General features: G+C 35.7%; 1 protein-coding gene and 1 long non-coding RNA gene across 2 annotated transcripts; one reads left to right on the top strand and one right to left on the bottom strand.

Moving 5' to 3' along the window:
• Positions 1 to 482: 482 nt before the first annotated feature.
• LOC147383884 (NAC domain-containing protein 72-like) lies at positions 483 to 1,218 on the bottom strand. The gene is made up of 2 exons (XM_086426219.1): positions 1,021 to 1,218; positions 483 to 881 (listed from the first exon to the last, which is right to left on the bottom strand). The coding sequence occupies exons 1-2, from the start codon at positions 1,216 to 1,218 to the stop codon at positions 483 to 485; spliced, it is 597 nt and encodes a 198-aa protein (XP_086282345.1).
• Positions 1,219 to 12,342: 11,124 nt separating this feature from the next.
• LOC147383883 (uncharacterized) lies at positions 12,343 to 13,852 on the top strand. The gene is made up of 3 exons (XR_015172757.1): positions 12,343 to 13,165; positions 13,283 to 13,348; positions 13,736 to 13,852. It is a non-coding gene; the product is annotated as an uncharacterized LOC147383883 (long non-coding RNA).
• The last annotated feature ends 9,560 nt before the right edge of the window (positions 13,853 to 23,412 follow it).

Here is a 23,412-nt window from a genome sequence, read left to right as displayed (position 1 = left end):
AATCAAAACCTCCCCAATCATTTAATTCTCTCGACTCTTTCTTCTGCAATCTCTCTTAAAACAATTTATTTTTTTTGATAAATAGTATTGTATTCATAAAAAAAACCAAGTCGGTCGAGTTGACCAACCGGAGAAGGCCTTACAAAAGAGAACTATTCACGTACAAACTGACACAACCCATCCCACTTGTACAACAAATCCTCAAAAAATAGGCCCCTAAATTCCTTATGCACTTTAGACCAACAAAAGATGAGACCTAAAATGGACAGAATCGTGTCTTTGACCAACAAAGCTACGGGCATTATGCCGACATAATAAACAAATGGGGAACGACAAAACTCAACACTTACGTCCTACATGTGAGGATGATATTGACATTAATCCTATGACCAACTAAACCCATCGAACCAATCACAGGAATCGGCTAATAATGATAGAGACAAAGGACTGGCTTATTAATTGATGCCATTGGTTGACAATTATCAATCACTTGTGGATAGGTCGGGGCAGAAACGAGTCCAGTTGTCTTCGGAGTTGCCATAGACGCCCATCCTTTGCCAATCAACCAACGGATTGTCGCTGAAGTTTTCGTAAAAATTATAATCATAATTTGGCAAAACATTATTGAACTCTGGGTAATTGTACATGGGAGGAGGGATGAGTGGTCCTCGGAGGACGGCATTTCCGGAGCTGCCCGAGCCTTCATCCATCGGCAAAACACCATCGAACTTTAGGGAACTGTACTGGGGAAGAGAGAAGGTTGGTCCCTGGCCTTCATCCTTGACGACAGGGATATCTCCATTAATTGCTGGAGTACGTTTTTCTGATTTAGATTTGCTCTTCCGAATCATACATATCACCCAGTCCTCCAACTGCCCTTCCTAAAATTAAAATATAAAAACAAAATTAAGAATGAAAGAAGCAATTAAGATTTTGTGTGCTATATAATATAATATAAAATAATTTTACCTACTCAGATGAATAAAAAAGAATATAGAGAGAGCAATGGTTAATAATTACCTTATTCTTGTCAATTAGTTCGTATTCATCCATCCACCAGTCGGTTTCATTTTTAGCTTTCATGAACTTCAACGAATTCTTCTTCCCAACTTTCTCTTTGTCATTGTAGATATAAATACATTTTCTCTTTCTGATCCAACGGCACCCATCAGCCACAACACGATTTGAATAACTCCCATTTGGATACTTTTTCTTCATCAAAGTGAAGAAGTAAACTCCAATCTCCGAATCTAATTCAATTAATTAAACAGACTCTTTTTAAAATACACCCAGAGAGAGACAAGTTGCGACATTTTAAAATATCTTAAAAGAGATCTACGGGCGGGCAGAGTCAGAATTGTAAAATATTATAATAGTTAACACACTTACTGATATGTGCCACTTTACATACATGCTACGCACTCACCAGACTACAAGGACTTGGTCTAATTTGTTTTAGTTATTGTTGGTTGAGTCTGCTATTGAGTGGCATAGTGGGTGGTTGAGTCTGTTATTGAGTTCTATTATTGAGTCTGCTATTGAGTGGCATAGTAGGTGGTTGAGCCAGTTATTGAGTCTGCTATTGAGTGGCATAGTGGGTGGTTGAGTCAATTATTGAGTAAGCATGAGTGGCATAGTGGATGCCATTCTTTTTCCTATTCTTTAGCATGTCCTGTTCCCTGTTGTTACTAGTGTATGGCTATATATAGCCTGAATGAGTTCACTAAATTTATGTTGTTATTATTCATCAATCAATCTTCTCTTTCTCCTATTCTCTTTCTTTATTTAAAATTCCTTCTTATCAGTGGTATCAGAGCAGGTTCGGTCATGGACACTCGCGGTAAAACAAATGCAGAATTTCGCAACGATGTCAACCAAATCTTGGCACAACACGAGAGCAGTTTCGATCAGGTGAACGCAGCCTTACAAGCAGTGTTAACCGAGCTTCAAGCTCTTCGAGCCTCCCGTAGCCAAAATAATAGCCCTCTCGAAACCAACCCATTTGCACGTGATGAATCCTCACACTCACATACTTCTCGTTCTAACACTATCAATGACCACCCTCATCAACACCTCAAGTTGTCCTTCCCAAAGTTTAATGGAGACGACCCAACTGGATGGATTTACAAAGCAGAACAATACTTTGAGTTCAAGAACATTGCATTAGACCAACAAGTTCAGTTGGCCTCCTTCCATTTAGAAGGCATCGCCCTACAATGGCATAGGTGGTTGACGAAATTTCGCGGACCACTCACATGGGATGAGTTCACCAAGGCTGTACAACTTCGATTTGGTCCAACCGACTACGAGGACCCGTCAGAAGCTCTAACTCGTCTTAAACAAACCACAACCGTAGCAGCCTATCAAGAAGCTTTTGAAAAGCTTTCCCACCTGAAAGCGCCCTATATCCGCGGGGTGCGCGGATCCGCTTTTGACCCTTGAGGTTTGGGAGTCGCCACCTAGTTATTACGGTCTAGGAACCGATCAATGACTCTAAACGGATAAAAACTAATCTAAACCAAAAAAACTGAATTCGGGGATCAAGTTACGGGGTTAGAAGGTGTTAGGCACCAACCCCGCCCGGCCAAAGCCGGTCTCTACTAAATTCCCAAGTAAATTACATTGCTAAAACCTAGATAAGAAAATAAATAAAAATAAAAGGTTTACCTTTCCGATGGCAAGGACTTGATTCCCTCAGATCTGACAAAAAGAACTCTTTGTACCGTGCTCCCTTACTTCGTTCTGCTTCCGAATTTGACTTCGGATCTCCGAGGCAAGGTATCTTCTTGTTTTTGAATCTGAACTCTTCAATTTCGTTGTGGATTTGAGGGTGTTTTTAGAAGGCTTTTGGGTGTTTTCTAAATTAAAATTGAAGGAGGGATGTTAGCTAAGGAGTTGAGGCTCCAAAACTAGGGTTTATGGGGGGTTAGGGGAGCTTCTAGACCTACTTCTCTTAGGGTTTATAATTTGATACGAAAATAGGGTGTGAGCACCTCTATTTATAGATTTTTTTAGGGGTTGATTTGGATAGAGTTAATGTTTAATTAGAGATCTTTTAATTAGAGTTGTGTTTTAATTTGACTTGTTTTAGGTAGAATTGTGTTTTAATTAGAATTGTTTTAGGTAGAATTGTTTTTAAGTTAGAACTTTATTAGATAGAGTTATTATTTAATTAGAATTCTATTATGACTTTTGGTCTTATTTGATTGACTTTTAATGTTTTGACTTTAGTCTCAATTGATTGACTTTTAATATCTTGACTTTAGTCTTGCTTAATTGACTTTAATTTTGACTTCAGTCTCACTTGATTGACTTTAATACCTTGACCTTAGTCTTGCTTGATTTACTTTTAATTTTTGGAGAACCCCCCTCTAAAATATCTTTAATTCTTTGGACCCCCAAATGGAGGGGTCCTTAAAGAAATATCCCACGAACCCTCAACAATTTTGCTTGAGAGTCCGATTAATCGATTTTTTAGGTTCAAAATTTTAAATTAATTTCATTAATGTTTAAATTTAATAATTTAATGTTTTTTTATTAATTTCGGAATTTTTTATCATGAAAATTGTGAAATTACCGTTTTACCCCCGAAGAGGACTTTTCACATTTTAAGTCGGTTTTTAATGTTCTAGGATGTTTTAGAATCGATTTTTCGTAAGGAATTCAATGGAAATATTATTTTGTGTCATTTATGAAGTTTTTTGTGTGAAATGGTTGTGAACTTTATGAGGGGCATTTTCGTAATTTTGTCAAATTCTGTTAAAATTGGTGAAATGATTTATTTGGTTCCAATTTGTCATTTTATGTGTTCGAATGGGTTTTCCTAAGCGTAACGTAGGCTCTAAGGTTGTTTTGAGGTTAGGGGTATTTTGGTAATATGGTAATTTTTAGTGATTTTTATCGTGAAGCTTCTTTTTGGTCTGCAAGATGATGATTTCTATGTTTCTGGGGTCGTACTTTCCTAGCGTAGCGTGGTTTCTAAGGTTTTGTCAATTTGAGATACCTCATCTGGATTTCTGAAACAAATCTGGTAACAAAATAAAGCAACGGAATACACATCCATCATTGGGAATCCTTGCGATCGGGTTGACGAGTTGATTAATCAGGCGGATGCAAAAATGGGGTGTCTACACCACCGAGTTGATGGCCTGCCCGAAAATTTTCTAATTGGTTGTTTTATTGCAGGACTCCGAGACGACATTCGCATAGACGTAAAAATTAAACAACCTAGAACCCTGGCAGATACAATAGGAGTGGCTCGACTAATCGAAGAACGCAACCAACTGCAAAGGAGACCAAACCAGCAACTCCGTTCCCAACCAGCCTTCTTGACACCAAAGACCTCACCCAACCCAATAGCTGGTGTGTTAGGACCTCCACCAACCCAGCGCATGAACCAAAGTTCTAATACTCAACCAGCAACCTTCCGCCGAATTACCAATCAAGAGGCACGAGAACGTCGAGAGAAGGGGTTATGTTATTATTGCGACGAGAAGTTCATTCCAGGCCATCGTTGCGAACGACCGCAATTATTCATGATCGAAGATTCAACCCATCCGAGCATTGAGGATGTCGAAGGCGTTCAACCAGAATCGGAACATCATGAAGCTATACCTGAAATTTCTTTCCATGCAATTGCTGGTGCCGAACACCCACAAACCATACGCGTCTTTGGCAAGTTGAAAAACAAGAATGTAACGGTGCTAATAGACGGTGGCAGCACTCACAACTTCATTGATCAGGCTATTGTCTCTAAGTTCGGGTTACCAGTAATCCATGATAAGAAATTCCAAGTTATGGTTGCTAATCGGGAGAAGATAGAATGTGTTGGACAATGTCGAGCGCTTACCCTCACCATTCAAGGACTTTCCGTCACCGCCGACTACTACATTCTTCCTGTCGCAGCATGTCAGTTGGTATTGGGAGTGCAATGGCTTTCAACTCTCGGACCCATCGAGAGTGACTACAAGCAGCTAACCATGAACTTCAACGTGGCAGGAACTTCCCACACCTTCCAAGGATTGGGACGAACCGACATCGAGGCCTTAACCGACAAAGAATTCAATGGAATACAAGGCACTGGGTTATTTTTTCAAATAATTCCTACCAACATCAGCAACCAACCAAATTCCTACCCACCTGAAATGGGCCAACTCTTAGCTAAATTCTCTCAAGTATTTGAATCACCTACCCGCTTGCCTCCGAGACGATCACATGACCATCGCATTCCATTGCAGCCAACTGCGGGACCAGTAAGTGTGAGGCCATATAGATACCCCTATTACCAAAAAATCGAGATAGAGAAAATGGTAAAAGAACTTTTGCAATCTGGTTTGATACGGCCAAGCCACAGCCCATTCTCGTCTCCAGTTCTGTTAGTAAAGAAGGCAGATGGAGCCTGGCGATTTTGTGTGGATTACCGAGCTCTAAATGACATCACAGTTAAAGATAAGTATCCAATTCCTATTATCGATGAACTATTAGATGAACTCCACGGCGCCAAATTTTACTCCAAATTGGATTTACGGTCGGGATATCATCAAATCCGCGTGCAAGAAGATGACATTCCTAAAACCGCATTCCGGACACACGAAGGGCATTACGAGTTTATTGTGATGCCATTTGGCCTCACTAACGCACCAGCAACTTTCCAAAGTCTCATGAACGATCTCTTCCGTCCCTATCTTCGGAAATTTATTTTGGTTTTTTTTTATGACATTCTAGTGTATTCGAAATCATGGCAAGACCATCTCACACATTTGCAAATTATTCTACAGATCCTATCAACTAATAGTTTATTTGCAAAAGAGTCGAAATGTCGATTCGGCGTTTCACAGGTCGACTACTTGGGTCACATAATTTCGGAGCAGGGGGTATCGGTTGATCCAACCAAAATACAAGCTGTTATTGAGTGGCCAACACCAACATCAGCAAAAGGGGTTCGTGGGTTCCTCGGTTTAGCAGGCTACTATCGAAAATTTATCCGTCATTTCGGATGTATAGCAGCTCCTCTAACCCGTCTCTTGAGCAAGGAAGGATTTCAATGGAATGAGGCAACAGAGATGGCCTTCAAACAATTAAAAGAGGCATTGACATCACCACCAATTTTACGCCTTCCCGATTTTACTCAACAATTTGTGATTGAATGCGATGCCAGCGGAATCGGACTCGGTGCAATTCTTACCCAACAAAATCGACCAGTGGCGTATTTTAGCGAAGCATTGAAAGGTTTGGCCTTGGCATTGTCCACCTATGAGAAAGAAATGTTGGCTATCGTCAAGGCAATCAAGAAATGGCGTCCTTACTTGCTTGGGAAACCATTTACAGTTCGCACTGATCAAAAAAGTCTCAAGTACCTACTGGAGCAACGAATTACTACACCAGCACAAACACGATGGCTGCCAAAAATACTTGGTTATGATTACGAAATAGAGTATAAGCGTGGGCCTGAAAATCAAGGTGCAGACTCTTTATCACGTGTAGTTGAATTCCAATTTTTATCCATCTCTCAACCACGTGCAGATTGGTGGCCAATGCTTCAAAAGGAAGTCCAACAAGACTCATTTTATGAAGAATTATTACAAAACCCCTCTCAAGCCGCCCACAAGCTGCTCCAACGTGATGGAGTATGGTTCAAAAGAGACAAAGTTTATTTGAGCCCCACCTCACCCTTGATTCCGAAGATAATGGCTGACTGCCATTCGTCGCCAATAGGTGGGCACTTTGGGTTTCATAAAACCCACTCCCGTATCAAACAAAGTTTTTTTTGGTCTAATATGCGCCAGATGGTGAAGGAATTTTTGCAGCAATGTGATGTCTGTCAACGGTTCAAAATCGATTGTATGAAGTCGGCGGGGTTGCTTCAGCCGCTACCCATCCCTACTCAAATGTGGACTGATGTCTCAATGGATTTTATTGAGGGGTTACCATCTTCTAATGGATATACTGCTATCATGGTAATCGTCGACCGATTGACAAAATATGCTCACTTTGTAGCCTTGAAACACCCGTTTACCGCTGTAATTGTCGCTAAGGCATTTGTTGCCAACGTGGTTCGCCTGCACGGTATTCCGACATCAATCGTTAGCGACCGGGACAAGGTGTTTATTAGCTCTTTTTGGCGAACATTGTTCCAACTGCAAGGAACCAAGTTGTGTATGAGCTCAAGTTATCATCCCCAATCCGACGGTCAAACTGAAGTTGTCAATCGAACTTTGGAGCAATATTTACGATGTTTTGCAGGTGACCAACCACGGAAATGGCTCGAATGGATTCCCTGGGCTGAGTTCAGTTACAACACTTCAACTCACTCCTCCACCAAGATGACACCCTTCGAAGCTGTCTATGGTATTCCACCTCCAAGCCTACTGGCTTATGTTCCAGGCACTTCCCGCGTCCAAGCAGTGGATGAGTACCTACGTGACCGAGATGCCATCCTACGTGAGCTGCGACATAACCTTCTATTGGCTCAGGATCGGATGAAATGTCAGGCGGACCAACACCGGCGTGAGGCCTCATTCCTTGTGGGAGATTATGTGTATGTAAAACTCCAGCCATATAGACAAACTTCTGTGGCTTTTCGAGCCTCCATGAAACTCGCCCCACGTTTCTTTGGTCCATACAAAGTCATTGAGAAAATTGGTCCGGTGGCTTATAAATTGGCTTTGCCTCTTGGTTCTCAAATTCATGATGTGTTTCATGTCAGTTTGTTAATGAAGCATTTGGGAGCAGTCACTCCAACGTCTACCCAACTTCCCCCTATCTCAGATACGTCAACTATCCTTCCACAACCCGAAGTTGTCTTAGATAGACGTGTGATCCGCAAAGATAAATACCGCCCAAAATCTGAAATCCTGGTGAAATGGGTCGGTGTACCAGCAGACGACGCAACTTGGGAGAATGAATGGCGTTTCACCAAGTCATATCCTGATTTCATCCTTGTGGACAAGGATCCTTAAGCGGCGGGGAATGATATGTGCCACTTTACATACATGCTACGCACTCACCAGACTACAAGGACTTGGTCTAATTTGTTTTAGTTATTGTTGGTTGAGTCTGCTATTGAGTGGCATAGTGGGTGGTTGAGTCTGTTATTGAGTTCTATTATTGAGTCTGCTATTGAGTGGCATAGTAGGTGGTTGAGTCAGTTATTGAGTCTGCTATTGAGTGGCATAGTGGGTGGTTGAGTCAGTTATTGAGTAAGCATGAGTGGCATAGTGGATGCCATTCTTTTTCCTATTCTTTAGCATGTCCTGTTCCCTGTTGTTACTAGTGTATGGCTATATATAGCCTGAATGAGTTCACTAAATTTATGTTGTTATTATTCATCAATCAATCTTCTCTTTCTCCTATTCTCTTTCTTTATTTAAAATTCCTTCTTATCACTTACTTGTTTAAAAACAATAATAACTAACTAACAAACCCATCAATATAAGAACATACCAGAGAGCTTCTCAGGGTTGAGTTCGTAGATATTCTTTACAGGGATAATATCACAAGGTAACGGGTATTTTAAGATTTTTGGACGGAGATAATCGACTACCAGTTCTTTCTCGGTTGGAACAAATCTGAAACCAATAGGTACTTTAGTTTCCATGTCTGATTGAAGATAGATAAAGAAAATTTCTCAGAAAATCATATGGGATGATGAAGAGCAAGTATTAATTTATACTTACTAACCTTTTCTTTAGGTAAGGAAGCTGCATAGAGGAGAGGAGTCCTTATTTCTTCAGTGATTTTCACTTTTGAACCGAGGAGTCCTTACTTAGCCAAGGAAGCTGCATAGAGGAGAAGAGTCCTTATTTAACTGTCTACATGCAACGTTTTTATTTTTATTTTTTTTCCGTTGACTTGCGAGCACAACTGACCGCTCTTTAGCAACACGGTCACAGCTAGCCCCACTTATTTAAAAAATAAATTTCTATTGAAAATAAGGGGAACTAGAAGAAAAATCTTGAAAAAGGGAGAAGGGATGGTTTCTTGCCTTTTTCAACTCAATCTCTCAATGACTTAATATTTTCCTAGACAGAGGAGAGGAGTCCTTATTGCCGCAGCAACTTTTACTAACACCACACTAACATCTTTTCTTTATAATCCAAAATGGCCTTGCAGTAAAGAAGCATGAAATGAGTTGGGCTCGGATGAGCAACAAAACCCAAGACAAAGCCCTGACCCAATCATATTTGGTCTAGGGCTGGGCTCGGGGTAGTTGGGACATTGACTACTAAGGTCTGTTTCTTGAATATATATATATATATATATATATATATATATATATATATATAGGGAAATGTTCAGCAACAAACATTTTGACAAACATTTTGGCAAAACATTTTTCAAAATATGGGTTGCAGGTTTTGGAATGGGCTGATTTTTGGTGAGAATGATCTCTACGGTGAGGAGATCATCATCACCAAAAATCAGCCCATTCCAAAACTTCTAACCGATCAAAAATGGTTTATAAAAAATGGACGGTCCACGATTTTTCAACCTGTAAACATGGGGCTAGAAGTTTTGGAATGAGCTGATTTTTGATGAGGATGATCTCCTCACCGTAGAGATCATCCTCACCAAAAATCAGCTCATTCCAAAACCTCTAACTCATGTTTTGAAAAATGTTTTGCCAAAATGTTTGTTGCTGAAAGGGACCCATATATATATATATATATATAAATACCCAAGACCAAGCCCCGACCCAATCATATTTGGTCTAGGGCTGGGCTCGGGGTACTTGGGACATTGACTATTAAGGTATGTTTCTTGAATATATATATATATATGGGTCGGGTTCTTACGAACCCTATTGCGACTCACATTGCGACACACCGTTTTGTCTTATATGGGCAAAAATGTTTGGAATGGGCTGATTTTTTGTGAGAATGATCTCTATGGTGAGGAGATCATCCTTACCAAAAATCAGCTCATTATGAAACTTCTAGCCCCATGTTTACAAGTTGAAAAATTTTAGACCGTCCAATTTTTGTAAATCAATTTTGATGGGGTTAGAAATTTTGGAATGGGATGATTTTTTTCCAGGATGATCCCCTTGTCACAGAGATCATCCTCATAAAAAATCAGCCCATTCCAAACATTTTTGCCCATATAAGACAAACGGTGAGTCGCAATGTGAGTCGTAATAGGGGTCGTAATAACGTTATTCTATATATATATATATATATATATATATATATATATATATATATATATATATATAAATCCCCTTTTATAGAATATGATCCATCTAAGACTCGTTCTATAAAACATTAATCTAAAAAAAAAAAAAAAATTTAACAATTTTTAAGAAAAATGTCAGAACTACCCTTTCAACAAATTACAATTGTGAATTGTTTAAGAGGTCCACCTTTTGGTGAATATTTGAGATACCTCTATGTTTTAAATTTGATTTTTGGTGTGTAGGTAGACCAATGTAAGGTCTTAACACTTCAATCTCTGTGAATCAACTCAAAAACTCACTAGTCAACCCACAAATAAAAATATACAAATTTTATGAATAATTAAAAATAGTTTTCTAATATTTAAAAAAAAAATATTAGTGAATATTTTAAAATATATAAAATGTTTATGAATAATTTAAAATAAATAAAATTATATTAATTTTATATTGGGAATGATTGAGGATGATCATGATCATCATTAATTGATTTTTCGTGTATAACTTGATTAATGTAAGTTTTTAATTTCATAATATAAAGTATGTAAAAATACTTTTAAATATTTAAATAAGCAATTGAGAGGGTAATTTTGGTATTTTTAAAAAAATTGCTTTGAAAGTCCTTACACTAAATTTTTATAAAGTGAGTCCTAGATGGTCCATATTTTCGAAAACACGAGTCCTTATCGTCATTGTCCCTAATTTTGTGGGCGATTTACCAAAACATGCGATGAAAATTGAAAAATTCCTAAATTGCCACACTGAGTCCGAGTCGGTAATTTTAGTTTTTCTTTTTCGGAATTAAACTGTACTATAAACTCATATAAGAACATGGTCCATTATGGGTTGATTTAGCTAATTTTAGAAGTGGTTATGCTATTTTTAGAGGAAAATTTAACTAAATTAAGCAAAAGTAAAACTTTTTTAAAACCAAAATTTGATGGTTTTTTAAATAGAGAGGAAGTAATCCAACAAACACAAAATAGGATAAATATTTGATCAAAAGGGGGTGTAAACCAAATTGAAATATTTACGATCACAATCAAAACCTCCCCAATCTTTTAATTCTCTCTCACTCTTTCTTCTACATTCTCTCTTAAAACAAATAAAGATATAAACATTCAGACACACATTTGACATCCTCACCCAATCCTACTAATTTTCTAGAAGAAAAAAAAAAAAAAAAAAAAAAAAACTAAATTAATAGTCTCAAACATGAGAAAAATGAAAGAATGAAGAAGAAATAATTTTGTAATACCAACAAAAATAAAGTAATTTTTTTTCACAATTAGTTTTCCGTTTTTATTTATTTTTTTTTTTTTTCATGTTTCATCTAACCCTAACCCTATAGGTTTACTTGCAAAGATCCATCCTTCATTAACTTCAAGCTGAGACTATTGAACTGTTCTCGTGAATATTGCCTTGACGCTTTCCTCCAATCCGTTCCCGCTTTCATCATTGCGGCAAACTCCTCGTAGCTTATACACCCATCTTGCAAATTACGAGAATGGTCTCATTATGTATGTTACGATTGTATACTCTTACGCTCAATATCGGGGACAATTGCACTATACATCAAGTTGTCCTCACCATAGGAATCAAAATCGCAAAAATTAATCCGACATTACGAACCACATAAAAAGTTGGGCTAAAATAACGGTTTAATTGGGCAATCAAGATTGTTCAACTCTATGTCAACTTTTCATGAGATTAGAAATGTCTGGGCATAATTGATTTAGAGAGTTTCTATTGCCACACCAACTTTTGCTAACGCCACCCTAAGATGTGTGCTAATTCTTTGGTGACTTACATAGAGAGTTACTAATTGCCGCACCAACTTTTTATGTGCAATTCTTTGGTGATTTACATAGGAATTGGTGTGGCATTAGTAAAAGTTGGCATGATAATAGCAGCTCTCTTTACATATGAATTGGGATAACTACGTCATAATAGGTATAAAACGACTCCAAATTTGCGGAAAAAACGATGGAGTTAAGTAATCATTTTTTAGCATCTGATAAAAACAGACGCTGCCATAAATCTACACAGATTTCACTCGAGTTTGGGTCGGATCGTCCGTAGTTTTGCATTCCACACCCACGATCACCCGCGCATACCCATAACGAATTACCTTCTCTCTAACTCCATGTTCTAGGGTTTTACTTCATTTCACCTTTCTCCTTACTTCCATATCTCTCAGACGCAGTCGCAATCAGGTTTAAAGTCTCTAGGGTTTTGATTTCTCTCACGCAATCGGTTGAACTCTCTAAGGTTTCAATTTCTGTCGATTTCTTTAAGATTTTCTCTCAGATGCAATAGGATTTCAGTTCTCAAGTGCTTCGATCTCTCTCAGGAGAAATCGGATTTCAACTCTTTGGGTTTCGATCTCTCATAGATTGGAAGCTGAGTTTCTGCTAGGGTGTTCTCACTCTTCAAGGTATGATCTATATTGGTTTTGATCTCTCTCAGGCGAAATCAGATTTCAACTCTCTAGGTTTCGATCTAGATAAATCCCTGCAATTTAGGGTCTTAATTGATACAATTAATAAATAAACTCTTCAAATTAGGGTTCTTGTTCCATCCATTAATCGATCACTTCAACTAGTTTCGCATTGATTCTGAAGTAGACGAAGATTTGATGAAATCCCCCATGACAAAGTTGTTTTTGCTCTGTTTCCTTGTCTACACTTCTTTGAATTTCATCTATGTTGTCTCCAAGTCTGAAACGCAACTGACCAATCAAATAAAAATAAGTTTTAGGAGCGAGAGGCGACTGACATCCCTAGGATATCCTGATATGTAAGTTCAATATCTCTTTTTCAAGTTTTAGATTATTTTTTTGTCGGAACAACCTGATCAAATCGTGAAAATCCAATCAAATTATCATCGATAATTGTTTGTTCAGTGTTCAACTTAGCTTTTGGCATAGAGTTCCACCAGCAATATGTGTCAACATCAAAATATACTGTATCTGAAATTATGTGTCAATTGAAGGTCTGATCATTTGTTGAGTAAATAGCAAATGCTTGCTTGCATGAATTATGGATGATATTTACCAAAAAATGAGAGAAAAACTATGGATAATGATCTTACATATCTACTTATTGGCAGAATGCGATAGATGAAGAGCATTACCATGATGCATCAAGGCTGTGTAGGCTTACAGGAAGCGGACTGGTAACTTACCTTATCACAAGTACTTGTAATCTTCTTTATAGCATACTAAGTTATAAGCTGCTACTGTTTTCTTAGGCAGTTCTAGTACACTGAAACACCCAGAAAATAACTAATGAATTTTCTGGAGTTACTTATCTCCTTCAATTTTTACTTAGTGACCAGAATGTATTAAAAAAGTAAAGAAATGCATAAGTATTGGAAAGTGGATATCCTCTACCTATGTATGGTCTTTTTGCACCACTTTAACATCTTATTTTTAGGTTCTATCCAATTAAAACCATCTTGCAACTGTAATGAGATTCAAAAATTGCATGGAAGTGTTCACTTATTTATTTTTCCTATAAAGTTCTAGAATTGGTTGTATAACTTGATTGTATTTAATTGCAGATTCCACTTGGGGTTATCTTGGCAATCCCACCCTTCAACTATCTTGTCAACCTTGCTATCTCTAAAATTGCCCCTGCTCTGATAGCTGGAAACTCGCTTGTATTTAAGCTTCTAACTTAAGTAGTTTACATTAAAAATAATCTGCTTTAAGGCAAAAACATGACTGTTTTAAGGCATAGATGTTCTTTTTATCATAGTGTTATAATAAAAATAATTTTATAGTTCCATTTGATTGGTTCTTGCCTGAATTGGAAAGAAAAACCGATCGACTTCGAATAAATGTTGTGTTTGTGATTTTGTAGAATTAGGTAATGGAATTCTGATCTATCTCATATTTGGTAGAACAAACACGTGTAAAAAGTTTGCATGTGTTGGATTCCCTTGTCCGTACATTTATTCTTGTATCATTTATGAGTTTATTAGAATCTCATTTTTCAATCTTTTTTTGCATCACCATTATTTGCAGTTTGTTATTTACTAAATTTGGTGCTTGATGCATATGTGTGACTTATTAATCATTGATCCATATTTTCAAAAATACGAGTCCTTATTGTTATTGTCCCCTAATTTTGTGGGCAATTTACCAAAACATGTGCTGAAAATTGAAAAATTACTAAATTGCCACACTGAGTCCGAGTCTGTAATTTTAGTTTTCGTTTTCGGAATTAAACTGTACTATAAACTCATATAAGAACATGGTCCATTATGGGTTGATTTAGCTAATTTTAGAAGTGGTCATGTTATTTTTAGAGGAAAATTTAGCTAAATTCAACAGAAGTAAAACTTTTTTAAAACTAAAATTTGTTGGTTTTTTAAATAGAGAGGAACTAATCTAACAAACACAAAGTAGGATAAATCTTTTGATCAATAGGGGGTGTAAACCAAATTGAAATATTTACAATTACAATCACAATCAAAACCTCCCCAATCATTTAATTCTCTCGACTCTTTCTTCTGCAATCTCTCTTAAAACAATTTATTTTTTTTGATAAATAGTATTGTATTCATAAAAAAAACCAAGTCAGTCGAGTTGACCAACCGGAGAAGGCCTTACAAAAGAGAACTATTCACGTACAGACTGACACAACCCATCCCACTTGTACAACAAATCCTCAAAAAATAGGCCCCTAAATTCCTTATGCACTTTAGACCAACAAAAGATGAGACCCAAAATAGACAGAATCGTGTCTTGACAATCCTTTTGTTTCCTCTTGAAGATGCGCCTATTCCTTTCGAACCACACCCCCCAACAAATTGCAAAGGGTGTAATGGTCCACAACCACCTCTTTGTGCCGCCAAACGCATGGCCCATTGACGACCAATCAAAGAAAATATCCTTAATTGAATTTGGTAAGCATGTTGAAACCCCATACAATTTAAAAAAATGAGTCCAAATGCGATGTGAGAACTTGCAATGTATTAGAAGGTGATCCGATGATTCTCCATTTTCCATACATAACATGCAACAACTCGCCCGATCCTCACCCGATCTTTAAAACAAATAAAGATATAAACATTCAAACATTGACATCCTCACCCGATCCTACTAATTTTCTAGGAAAAAAAAAACACTAAATTTATATATAGTCCCAAACACGAGAAAAACGAAAGAATGAACAAGAAATAATTTTGTAATACCAACAAAAATAAAGGAATTTTTTTCACAGTTAGTTTTCCATTTTTTTTCCGTGTTTCATCTAACCCTATAAGTTTACTTGCAAAGAGCCATCCTTCATTAACTTCAATGATTCAAAGTTAAATGCAATTGATTTCTTCCAAGGTATCCTTATCAATATGTCCAGATTTATAAGATTCTCAAGGACCCACTTAGTCATAAATGTAAGCCTACCAGCATGTTAGATATATACAAGACGACTGTATGTGTGCTGTCCCCTTCCTTTTATATATAAAAAAAAGAAGAAAAAAAGAAACAGAAGACCAATATGATTTACACCCCCATCAGATGTATGTACGTGATGAAGACAAGAGCTGACACGTGGTTAAAGTGGCAAATTTCATATAATAAAGTGGCTACAGTTTACCGTTTTGAAAAATAGTCTATATGTGATGCATGTTTCGGTAAATTTGCCATAAAATAAACCAAAGCTACGGGCATTATGCCTACAAAATAAACAAATGGGGAACGACAAAACTCAACACTTACTTCCTGCATGTGAGGATGAGATTGACATTAATCCCATGACCAACTAAACCCATCGAACTAATCACAGGAATCGGCTAATAATGATAGAGATAAGGGACTGGCTTATTAATTGATGCCATTGGTTGACAATTATCAATCACTTGTGAATAGGTCGGGGCAGTAACGAGGCCAGTCGTCTTCGGAGTAGCCATAGACACCCATCCTTTGCCAATCAACAACCAACGGATTGTCGCTGAAGTTTTCGGAAAAATTATAATCATAATTTGGCAAAACATTATTGAACTCTGGGTAATTGTACATGGGAGGAGGGATGAGTGGTCCTCGGAGGACGGCATTTCCGGAGCTGCCCGAGCCTTCATCCATCGGCAAAACACCATCGAACTTTAGGGAACTGTACTGGGGAAGAGAGAAGGTTGGTCCCTGGCCTTCATCCTTGACGACAGGGATATCTCCATTAATTGCTGGAGTACGTTTTTCTGATTTAGATTTGCTCTTCCGAATCATACATATCACCCAGTCCTCCAACTGCCCTTCCTAAAATTAAAATATAAAAACAAAATTAAGAATGAAAGAAGCAATTAAGATTTTGTGTTCTATATAATATAATATAAAATAATTTTACCTACTCAGATGAATAAAAAAGAATATAGAGAGAGCAATGGTTAATAATTACCTTATTCTTGTCAATTAGTTCGTATTCATCCATCCACCAGTCGGTTTCATTTTTAGCTTTCATGAACTTCAACGAATTCTTCTTCCCAACTTTCTCTTTGTCATTGTAGATATAAATACATTTTCTCTTACTGATCCAACGGCACCCATCAGCCACAACACGATTTGAATAACTCCCATTTGGATACTTTTTCTTCATCAAAGTGAAGAAGTAAACTCCAATCTCCGAATCTAATTCAATTAATTAAACAGACTCTTTTTAAAATACACCCAGAGAGAGACAAGTTGCGACATTTTAAAATATCTTAAAAGAGATCTACGGGGGGGCAGAGTCAGAATTGTAAAATATTATAATAGTTAACACACTTACTTGTTTAAAAACAATAATAACTAACTAACAAACCCATCAATATAAGAACATACCAGAGAGCTTCTCAGGGTTGAGTTCGTAGATATTCTTTACAGGGATAATATCACAAGGTAACGGGTATTTTAAGATTTTTGGACGGAGATAATCGACTACCAGTTCTTTCTCGGTTGGAACAAATCTGAAACCAGTAGGTTGTTGACTTGTCATGTCTGATTGAAGAGAGATAAACAAAAGAAAATTTCTCAGAAAATGGGATGTTCAATTGGGATGATGAAGAACAAATTCGAGTGTGTTAATTTATACTCCAATTTGAACCATTTCTTTAGTTAAGGAGTCCTTATTTTGGAGAGGAGTCCTTATTTGGGAGCACAACCCCAGCCGCCTTTAAAATGAGTAATATCGTCTAAAATTTTATTATTTAGATGAATTTTAAACTCATATTTTTAGTGGAATAATTAAGTTCATAATATTATATATGGGAGCGGTTTAGCAGCTCCTTATGGTGCCACACATGGTGCCATGCATTTTTTGTAAATTACTTTTGATGGGGTTACAAGTTTTGGAATAGGCTGATTTTTTGTGAAGATGATCTCTGAGATCATCCTCACCAAAAATCAGCTCATTTTGAAACTTCTAACCCAAGTTTATAAGTTGAATAATTGTGAACCATCCAATTTTTGTAAATCACTTTTGATGGGGTTAGAATTTTTGGAATAGGCTGATTTTTGGTGAGGATGATCTCCTCATCATAGAGATCATACTCACAAAAAATCAGCTCATTCCAAAGCTTGTAACCCATGTTTTGAAAAATACATGGCACCATTTGTGGCACCATAATGGGGCTGCTGAACCGCTCCCTATATATATGGGTCCCGTTCAATGGCTATCTTTTTGACAAAATATTTTTCAAAACATGAGTTAGAAGTTTTGGAATGGGCTGATTTTTGGTGAGGATGATCTCTACGGTGAGGAGATCATTATCACCAAAAATCAGCCCATTCCAAAACTTCTAACTCCATCAAAAATAGTTTACAAAAAATGGACGGTCCACGATTTTTCAACTTGTAAACATGGGTTAGAAGTTTTGGAATGGGCTGATTTTTGGTGAGGATGATCTCCTCACCGTAGAGATCATCCTCCCCAAAAATCAGCCCATTCCAATACTTCTAACTCATGTTTTGAAAAATATTTTGCCAAAAAGTTAGCCATTGAACGCTACCCTATATGTATATATATAAAGAGAGAGAGAGAGATAGAGAAGGAAAAAAATAAATTATTATCATGATTTGAAAATTGTGTTTCATTCGATTCTTGAGATCTAGAATCGAAGCATACTCGTATTTCTTGGTGGTTTTGATTTTAAAGGTATTTTTAAAAAGTGAAAGTGTTGAAAAATGCTAACATACCTATGAGGTCTTGAACGTTAACATTTTATTTTTTTATCTCTTATTTTTTTATTTATTTCTTAAATAAATATAAGAAAAAAAAATGAAGAAATGACAACGTGGAGAGTAAAAGAGAGAGAGAGTTGAGAGGTTGGGGAGAAAGAGGGGTCAATTCCTCAAGATATAGAGCAGCTGAATTTTTTTATTTTATTTTGCTCAATTGTTCTCTCGTGATTTATTTATTTTTATTTTTTTGAGTGGGGCGTTATTATTTTATAATGTCTTTTGTAAAGTTTTCAGTCTCTTATTTTTTCAATGTTTTTTCATTTTTGAACCGAAGGAGTCCTTATTTCTTCAATGATTTTCACTTTTGAACCGAGGAGTCCTTATTTAGCCAAGGAAGCCGCATAGAGGAGAGGAGCCGTTATTTAACTGTCTACATGCCACGTTTTTATTTTTATTTTTTTTCCGTTGACTTGTGAGCACAACCGGCACATGGTCACAGCTAGCCCCACTTATTTAAAAAATAAAATTTCTATTGAAAATAAGGGGAGCTAGAAGAAAAATATTGAAAAAGGGAGAAAGGATGGTTTCTCGCCTTTTTGCAACTCAATCTCTCAATGATTTAATATTTTCCTACATAGAGGAGAGGAGTCCTTATTGCCACTCTAACTTTTACTAACACCACACTAACATCTTTTCTTTATAATCCAAAATGGCCTTGCAGTAAAGAAGCATGAGCAGGGATGCAAATGAGTTGGGCTCGGATGTCCAACAAAACCCAAGACCAAGCCCCGACCCAATCATATTTGGTCTAGGGCTGGGCTCGGGGTACTTGGGACATTGACTACTAAGGCCTGTTTCTTGAATATATACACATAAAGCTACAACGTGTTTTGTCTTATATGGACAAAAATGTTTGGAATGAACTGATTTTTTGTGAGGATGATCTCTATGGTGAGGAGATCATCCTTGCAAAAAATCAGCCCATTATGAAACTTCTAGTCCCATGTTTGCAAGTTGAAAAATTTTAGACCGTCCAATTTTTGTAAATCACTTTTGATGGGGTTAAAAGTTTTGGAATGGAATGATTTTTTGCAAGGATGATCCCTTCACCACAGAGATCATCCTCACAAAAAATCAGCCTATTCCAAATCTTTTTAATCATATAAGACAAAAATATTGTAGCTTTATCAGTAGCTTTATGTGTCTACGGAACCCCATCCTATATATATAGGGTGGCGTTCAAGGGCCAACTTTTTGGCAAAACATTTTTCAAAACATGAGTTAGAAGTTTTGGAATGGGCTGATTTTTGGTGAGGATGATTTCTATGGTGAGGAGATCATCCTCACCAAAAATCAGCCCATTCCAAAACTTCTAACCTCATCAAAAATAGTTTACAAAAAATGGACGGTCCACGATTTTTCAACTTGTAAACATGGGTTAGAGATCATCCTCATCAATAATCAGCCCATTCCAAAACTTCTAACTCATGTTTTGAAAAATGTTTTGCCAAAAAGTTGGCCCTTGAACGTGACCCATATATATATATATATATAAATCCCCTTTTATAGAATATGGTCCATCTAAGACTCGTTCTATAAAACATTAATCTAAAAATATTTTTTTAAAATAATTTTTAAGAAAAATGTCAGAACTACCCTTTCAACAAATTGCAATTGTGAATTGTTTAAGAGTTCCACCTTTTGGTGAATATTTGAGATACCTCTATGTTTTAAATTTGATTTTTGGTGTGTAGGTAGACCAATGTAAGATCTTAACACTTCAATCTCTGTGAATCAACTCAAAAACTCACTAGTCAACCCACAAATAAAAATATACAAATTTTATGAATAATTAAAAAAAGTTTTCAAATATTAAAAAATATATATATATATTAGTGAATATTTTAAAATATATAAAATGTTTATGAATAATTTAAAATAAATAAAATTATATTAATTTTATATTGGGGATGATTGAGGATGATCATGATCATCATTAATTGATTTTTCGCGTATAACTTGATTAATGTAAGTTTTTAATTTCATAATATAAAGTATGTAAAAATACTTTTAAATATTTAAATAAGCAATTGAAAGGGTAATTTTGGTATTTTAAAAAAATTGCTTCGAAAGTCCTTACACTAAATTTTTATAAAGTGAGTCCTAGATGGTCCATATTTTCGAAAACACGAGTCCTTATAGTCATTGTCCCTAATTTTGTGGGTGATTTACCAAAACATACGATGAAAATTGAAAAATTACTAAATTGTCACATTGAGTCCAAGTCGACAATTTTAGTTTTTGTTTTCGGAATTAAACTGTACTATAAACTCATATAAGAACATGGTCCATTATGGGTTGATTTAGCTAATTCTAGAAGTGGTTATGCTATTTTTAAAGGAAAATTTAGCTAAATTAAGCAAAAGTAAAACTATTTTAAAACCAAAATTTGATGATTTTTTAAATAGGGAGGACCTAATCCAACAAACACAAAGTAGGATAAATATTTGATCAAAAGGGGTGTACACCAAATTGAAATATTTACAATCACAATCAAAACCTCCCCAATCTTTTAATTCATTCTTGACTCTTTCTTCTTCATTCTCTCTTAAAACAAATAAAGATATAAACATTCAGACACACATTTGACATCCTCACCCAATCCTACTAATTTTCCCGAAGGAAAAAAAAAACCTAAATTAATAGTCCCAAACATGAGAAAAATGAAACAACGAAGAGGAAATAATTTTAGAAGTGATTGTCGCTGATGTTTTCGGACAAAACATTATTGAGCTCTTGGGAATTGTAATAGGAATGAAAGCTGGGTGGTGGTCCTAGGTAGAGTTTGCAGTCGACGTCATTTCCGGAGCTGCCCAGACCTTTATCCATACATGTCTTCATAAACTGCAAATCAAACAACAGGGGGAGTTGTCATAGCCATAGTCGCTGTAGATTTCAGGACAATTATATAATCATAATTTTGCAAAAAAATTATTCACTTGTTGGGAATTGTCCAGGGGAGGAAAGAGGGATGCTTCAAGAAGGGTGTTGGGCAAAACCTTATTGAGCTCTTGGGAACTGTTCGGGCATTCAACTGGGATCTCTCCTTTAGTTGATGGAGTACGTTTTTTTGATTTAGATTTGCTCTTGTGAATCTTACATATCACCCAGTCCTCCTCCAACTGCCCTTCCTAAAATTTAAAAAAAAAAACAAAACAAAACAAAACAAAATTAAGAATGAAAAAAGAAATTAAGATTTTGTGTTTTATATAATATATATAATATAAAGGCAAAATTTACCAAAATATGCATCACATTTTGACAATTTATCAAAATGGTAAAGTGTAGAAATTAATTCCAAAATCGATAATTTTACCATTTTCGGAATTAATATTTTTTACTAAAACGGTAAAAATAGTAAAATATAATTCTTTTTTACCGAAAATACCCTGTTTTAGTTTTTGACTAAAATTACGAAAAAATCCTCTTCCCTTTCATATTTCTATTTAGTGTTGGAAAGATTAAAAAGAAGAGAAAGATTTAATTGGATTTTAATTTATTTTTAAGGTTAAAATGGTAAATACATATGTAAAATAAGAAAGGGTATTTTTGGTAAAAAAAAATTTACATTTTACTGTTTTTCGTTTTGGTAAAAAATATTAATGCCGAAAACAGTAAAATTACCGTTTTTGAAATTAATTACTACAGTTTACCATTTTGGTAATTTATTATGAAAATTCTACCGTTTTGATAAATTTCTCTAATATATAAATAATTTTACCTACTCAGATGAATGAAAAGAGAATATAGAGAGAGCAATGGTTAATAATTACCTTATTCTTGTCAATTAGTTCGTATTCATCCATCAACCAGTGGGTTTCATTTTTTCCTTTCATATACTTCAACAAATTCCTCTTCCCAACTTTCTCTTTGTCATTGTAGATATAATTACTTATTCCCCTACTGCTCCAATTCCCATCAGCCACAACACGATCTGAATAACTCTTATTTGGATACTTTTTCTTTCTCAAAGTGAAGAAGTACACTCCTATCTCCGAATCTAATTCAATTAATTAAACAAACTCTTTTAAAATACACCCAGAGAGAGAGAGAAGTTGGGGAATTTTAAAATATCTTAAAAGAGATCTACGGGCGGACGGGCAGAGTTAGAACTGTAAAATATTATATTTAACACACTAACTTGTTTAAAAGCAATAATAACTACTAACAAATCCATCAATATAACATACCAGAGAGCTGCTCAGGGTTGAGTTGGTAGATATTCTTTACAGGGATAATATCATCACAAGGTAACAGGCATTTAAAGATTTTTGGACGGAGATAATCAACTACCAGTTCTTTCTCGGTTGGAAGAAATCTGAAACCAGTACGTTGTTGACTTGTCATGTCTGATTGAAGATAGATAAAGAAAAGAAAATTTCTCACAAAATCGAATGTTCAATTGGGATGATGAAGAACAAATTCGAGTATTAATTTATAATCTCCTCTAGCTAAGGAGTCCTCATAGAGGAGAGGAGTCCTCATTTCTTCAATGTTTTTCACTTTTGAAAGCCGCGTTGGGGAGAGGAGTCCTCATAGAGGAGGGGAGTCCTCATTTCAATGTTTTCCAAATTATTATTTTTGTTTTTTCTGAACCAAACCCATCTACATCAGCCTGGACAAGACAGTACTCAGTACGACCTATCAGTACTTCACCATAAACAAATAGGTTCATAAGGTTAAAAAAAAAAAATTAGTATTGTCACCTCAAAATTTACTTATTACATCTTAATTTCCTAAATTATTTATCGTATATTAATTAAAGATTAAGAACACATTCCTCGAACATTATAAAAATTTGACTTAAATTATAATGTTAACATTAGAATATTCATTCAAATAATTTTAATAGTTATTTATAATTATAATTAGATTCATATAAAAATCCTATATCAAAAATATAAAAATTTAATATAAAAAAAATAAGAGAATTTCTATTAGCATCCTAATTTTTACTTATTCTCAATTATTCATTTATTTTTTTAATTTTTAATTAGAATGTAATAAATAAAAGTTGGAG

The sequence above is a fragment of the Akebia trifoliata genome, chromosome 15 (genome assembly GCF_017979445.1).
Source record: "Akebia trifoliata isolate Shusen 1 chromosome 15, ASM1797944v1, whole genome shotgun sequence".
Classification (NCBI taxonomy): Eukaryota; Viridiplantae; Streptophyta; class Magnoliopsida; order Ranunculales; family Lardizabalaceae; genus Akebia; species Akebia trifoliata.
This window is presented reverse-complemented; position numbering and strand designations above follow the sequence as displayed.

What these genes read in the sequence shown, in the direction of transcription:
- LOC147383884 (XM_086426219.1), bottom strand. Translation starts at nt 1,218, where the DNA reads ATGAAGAAAAAGTATCCAAATGGGAGTTATTCAAATCGTGTTGTGGCT. An exon ending in AACTAATTGACAAGAATAAG is followed by an intron (nt 882 to 1,020) that starts GTAATTATTAAC and finishes TTTTAATTTTAG; the next exon opens with GAAGGGCAGTTGGAGGACTG.